This window comes from Sphaeroforma arctica (genome assembly GCF_001186125.1).
Source record: "Sphaeroforma arctica JP610 unplaced genomic scaffold supercont1.162, whole genome shotgun sequence".
NCBI lineage: Eukaryota > Ichthyosporea > Ichthyophonida > Sphaeroforma > Sphaeroforma arctica.
The window spans coordinates 117,496-123,133 of NW_014040396.1; the positions used below are offsets into that span (position 1 = coordinate 117,496).

Sequence of the window (5,638 nt, forward strand, 5' to 3'; positions counted from 1 at the left end):
TATATAGTATAGTATATATATATATATATATATATATATATATATAATAAATATATATACTAGTATATATAATACTATATATGTATATATATTAGTATTATATTATATATTATTATTATTTATTATATATATATTATATATATATATATATATATATATATATATATATATATATATATATATATATATATATAGTACGTTCTTGTACGCTTTTTGATAACTTTTATCTTATGTCAGTTCTGTCCTTACCCGTATCATCCGCAGCATCCACCAATAATCCACAAGGAACAGCGCCAGGATGGCCTATACGCCCATCAGGGGTACTTCTCCGACTATGTCAATTCCAACTCCGCACGTACACTGAAGTCAATAACAGGGTAATGAAACCATAATGACTACGCTGGTTGACCTAGGCACTGTCATGGATAGCCGTTCCGATTGGGGTGTGTGCGTGAGTTGTGGTGCTTCGACGTGGTTGGTAAGTCAGGATGAGAGTTCAGAACCTGGACATAATCCCGTTGAATACCTGCACCCCGGAAGCACCAGCGCACACATGCAATCGACCGATCACACGCACGAACCGAGCACGCAGTGGAATACTAGTAGTGTACAAGGGGCTACACCTACGGAAATACATACAGGAGACAGGCTTATGCTTCATCGCAAACAGATCACGCTCAGAAGCACACCTGAACAGTCATCCGCACAGACAACTAAACGAGCCTACGGACAACGCCGTTGTGTCGCTTGTGCTGCCAGCGTTAACCATACGACTGTCAGTGAGGATTGCCTGACCAAGGTATGCAGATAACTGAAATTTTGGCACTGTGGAGGTCTGTTGTGCTTGTGTGCGTCTGTTGCAGCATGCGAGGTACGAATTCGGCTAGTGAAATGATATGTTGGGAATGTTGCCAGTCGCAATCATGTCTGTATGGTTTTGGTAGTTTTCATATTTTGTAGCAGTGACTTTCCGTGTGGCTTACGACGGAGAGTACGTGTCTACATATCTTACCGCTCTATAGGCGTAGATTAGCTCGATCGTGGAGCTGTGGCGACGGTGGGAACTGTTTATGTTTCTTGGCTTCGGCGCAGAATTGTATACAAATGATCAGCTTAGTTGTATGAGCGTTGCTTGGTTGGAACCACGACGAACCTTTTAGAGGCTGCACGGTATATGTGTGTGTACAGTCTTCCATAATGTGTGCGTTCGAATTTTGCGAACCCTTGAATCAAGACGACTAGACAGTTTACGAGCTCATCCACGAATTCACTGAAGCTTAACGAAAACCGACCGAATGCGACAGCGTGTGCACATATGGTGAATGTATCCAAATTTGAATGAAACGTCAATAAAGAGCGTTCCAAAGAAAGCGGCATTGGCTGCAGTATATCAATCATTTCTAATGTGTGCACGGGAGGCTCTGGGTATCGTAATAAATCATTGTCTCGTTAAGCCAGCTTACTCATCTTTACATCCGACGCCATTCTAGCACGGAGAGGTGGTGTAGAATGGCAGATTAATACAAGACTGCGATATTTTGCTATTTGTGCATCATATTCGGTTTCATATTCAATCTACAAACAGAATTCGTGAAGATTCTTGAATATCTAAAATTTGGTCTACTATTTGCAAGTGATATTGTCATAAATTCAGAAATAATTGTTTGTCCATCTATTTGTACTTTCTATAAGATTGCGTGGAAGCTGCCTCGTTATTACATGTCTTCAGAACGGGATATTTGTGTTGTGTGTATCCCGGTCGTTTAGTAGTGGTGCTTAGTGCATGCATATTCACCCTCCACTCTCATCGGAAGTCTCCGGGTCATAGGTCTTAAATTTAACACAAAGGTAAACGTGCAGTATAGGACTGGCGACAGTTAATTGTTACTTTAGCGTATTCGAAGGTTGGCACATCCAAGCCTACAAATGCACCTAAAACACGATCTCCGATGCTTTTCTTGTCATTTGATGCCTGCAATTGTAGCGGGTTAGTAGACAAGATAAAATATCAGGAAACTTCAGACTCCTAGTTTCTTTGACAGTTCCAGCAAGTCACTAGAATTGGAGTGTTGTCTGGGATTGATAGCCACCCTTGATCCTAAACATTCAAATCGTGATCTTCGTCTATAAACCAAGTACATGCTTTTGGGACTCTTCCCGACAATCCGCCAATCTATCCATAAAGTTATTGAACGTATTTTCATCCTGGATTCATATCAATGTTAAAATTCCCACATCAGATCTGCCACTGCCACATGGTCTTAACGACCTAGTACACAAGGCAATTTGTATTACAACTCAATATATTAGACGCCCTCAGATCTCAGACAAGCAATAAAGTTCGCCTGCCTTAAGAGTTCGTCACCAATTCTTCTCTACAGAGACCCAGCGCATGGTATCGGCGACCCACAAAGCAGTCCGCAAACTTGTGGACGAAGGTTATGCAACGCCAAACAATCTGCTCGGGGAGGCCAGGGCATATGCGAAGTAGCGTCTACCATGGCACACGCAGCATGTACCAGAATGTGGTGCCCAACACACAGGCGTAAGTTCTAGGGGAGCGCTGGGGCCCTTGTTTTTGAGTTACACACTTTGATTAGTATGGCCGATGTTATGAAACGCTCATGTCTATATTGCTTGATCGTAGTGGACTGTGACTGACCTAATACAGTTCTGGTTGGCTCATTATAGCTTTCCCATTATTCTGTGACTATGGCATGAAATGGCTTTTTGTACAAGTTGACAACCTTTTGTCTAGGACTGTGCAAGCAGTGCAAGAACCATAATTTTGACCAAATTCCCATATACGTCGAATACCCTGCCAACCTAAGTTGCGATCGATGTCGCTGATGCATCTTGCGGATTGTAAAGTTGGCGTATCTGGCCTCCACGCAGATACTGTGGGTTCTCGCAGCAGCATAGACTCTCAAGCTTGAACCCGATTTTCTATTGTTCTGATTTTGCCTACCTCTACCATACAATAGAGAAACTGGCATGAATGTATACGTATATTCAGGTAGGTCCACTTTGACTCATATTTATACAATCAGTCCATAACATTCATAATTTGTTCCACACGCACTTGCTACCGCTTCAGACGCGGCATCACACGCGACCAAGATTCCTCACTCAGCCGCTTCAGCCGCACGGGCAAGTACTTGGTGTCGTTCGACAAGTCCAAGCGTAGCATAACTCTGCATCACTTCACATGGCCACAAAGTTCGGTAGCTTGCGGTCCTCGCGACACTTCCACAGGGGCTGAGCCAACATTCAAGTGCTTCTCTAATTTCTTCCGACGGAGCTCGATTATAGGCCTCCCTAGGGTGAGTTTTATTATCTACATAACTGTGAAGTGCACCTATGTACAGGATCGAGTCCGGTGGGTTTTGTTATCGATATATAAATGAAGCACGCCTATGTACAGATTTGAGTCTGGAGGTCTTTGTTTTGTGAAGTTAGCAGAATAGTGCCAGTTGGAGAGACTCTATTTGATAGCACACGCGGCCAGAGAGGATACAACATACGATAACTAGCATGGACATGAACGCTGCTCAGCTATCTGTGATAGAATGCCTCTACTGAGGGTTCGTTACAGAGGGGGAAAGTTAAAAAGGGGAGTAAAGAATTCATATACGCATGCATACGCTCCTATGTCCACCGTTGCGATTGAAAATTATTGTATGGTTTGTACAGGTTTGTAAGACACCGGTGTATACTTCCCCTAGAATTAGACTAAAAGCTCACTGTTATTTTCTGTCACGGACACATCGAGGTGGCGCGTGTATATAATGCGTGATTGGTGGTGACTTTAGCATGGCAATTGCGATTTGAAACGGCGGTAGTGTTGTGGTGTCTACCCTACATGTAATTCAATTAACAGAAAGTTGCTTTGTTCCCTTGCAGAATAATGCACGAGACGCAAGCATCTCCCGAGAGAAGCTGTGCCCCGACATTGGGCTGTTCACGCCCGACGACAAGTACCTTGTTCTTATGAGCACTATTGCACTGACTGAGGAGGAATTAAGTATGTACAACGAACCAAGACCAGCCCAATACTTACAGCGGCTGCGGAGCGACGGTCGTGTTCAATTCTGGCCTATAAATAGCAATGTCATGCTCAGACCTTTGAGACACTACAATATACACGTGGTATGTACAAAGATCGCACGTGTAGTGAGTACTACCCATCTGCCACTGGACAACATCGTGCTGAGTGACTACGGGTGTGGACCGCATCTTAGAGAATACACGCTGACCATAGTCTCTCTGTGCAAGCAGGTAAGGGGCGAGCTATAGGATTGTTTCTGACTTGTGTCTGGTAGAAATAACTTTTTTGAATGTAGGGTTATTGGCAATACGATTTCAGGACACGTATGCAGAGACTTACATAGCTATGTATATACCCATATAGACTTTGTATTTATGCAGGATAGTACAGACTCGTACACGGCTATATATTTGTTTGAAAAATTGGTACTTCATTAAAAAACTCACCCTTTTATGCTACTAAATATGTACAGGTTTACTGTCGTTTCATTAAACAGATACATGGACCATTTCTCTCATGTACATTTTCCCAGGTGCAATTTTTGTTTCGACGACAAATAGTACACACGCGCACAGATATGTGGCGCTCGATTTTTTCATCTGGAAACGTACTTATAGCTCTCCTATTCAAAACCCTAAACTCTTTAGACAAACCATTTCCACTGTGAGTTGCCAACGCATACAAATACATGCGAAACCGTGTACGACGCCGACGCACATGCATGCAAAGCGTCCGACAAGTATTGCCGTTAGATAGTCGCGAATGCTGCATAAGTGATGGCTAGGTCAGATATGACTTGTACTCTCCGCTTCTAAACCTTCCGGCTGTGTATCCATGTTATCGTTGGTCTGCAGAGTGTGCGTTTGTACAGTATCAACGAACGTACTGGTGCACTGCATGAAGACGGAGACATAGGCCAATTCTGTAATGAAAACGATTATATGGCAATGGACGCTATGGAGTACACCCATGAGAGAGGACATACAGATACATCGTTGTACAGACCCCTACACACACCTGGTGAAATACGACCACGTGTGAATTCTCTGATACGCACGACAATACTAGCGCACACCAGGCAGCCGGGTACTCATACGTACCAGGCTATGGCACCGAATGCTCCCGCTAACGTAAATGCAGCAGAGAGGGGCATAGACGGCCAAATAGGAACACAAACACACACATACGCACTCGCCCACATGCAAGTGAGTATCCATGCACGAGAGACTGCCTTCAGCCAGAGACGCACACTGCGGCCCACGCCTGTGCCTGTAGGTGTACCACCACAACCATATTCGCGGACTGCTTTGCGAACTGCTTTGTTCAGGCCAAGCACCTCACGTCTGGATATGGTCCGTGCGACTGTTCGCAACAGGTGACTGTTTTTTGCACTCTGTGCCAAATATGAGAATTGTATATTTAAAAGTGCGTATAGAAATTTTCCACACATGAATGATATGTAAGATATCTACACATATCTAACACAAATGCGACGATATATGTATGTATTCATTGAGATATATTTGTATATATGCACAAGTAAATGTATATATATATATGTATATATATATATATATATATTATTTATAT

The 5,638-nt window shown here is 43.1% G+C and overlaps 1 protein-coding gene across 1 annotated transcript in view; it reads left to right on the plus strand.

Moving 5' to 3' along the window:
• Nucleotides 1–391: 391 nt before the first annotated feature.
• The window catches only part of SARC_03259 (hypothetical protein), a gene marked incomplete at both ends in the record, with an annotated part of 11,579 nt that continues 6,332 nt past the window's right edge, over nucleotides 392–5,638 (plus strand). The window contains 5 exons of the mRNA XM_014302962.1: nucleotides 392–799; nucleotides 2,382–2,545; nucleotides 3,098–3,323; nucleotides 3,904–4,278; nucleotides 4,903–5,423. Of these exons, the coding sequence (XP_014158437.1) occupies nucleotides 392–799; nucleotides 2,382–2,545; nucleotides 3,098–3,323; nucleotides 3,904–4,278; nucleotides 4,903–5,423 (1,694 nt within the window). The remainder of the gene's footprint in view (nucleotides 800–2,381; nucleotides 2,546–3,097; nucleotides 3,324–3,903; nucleotides 4,279–4,902; nucleotides 5,424–5,638) is intronic.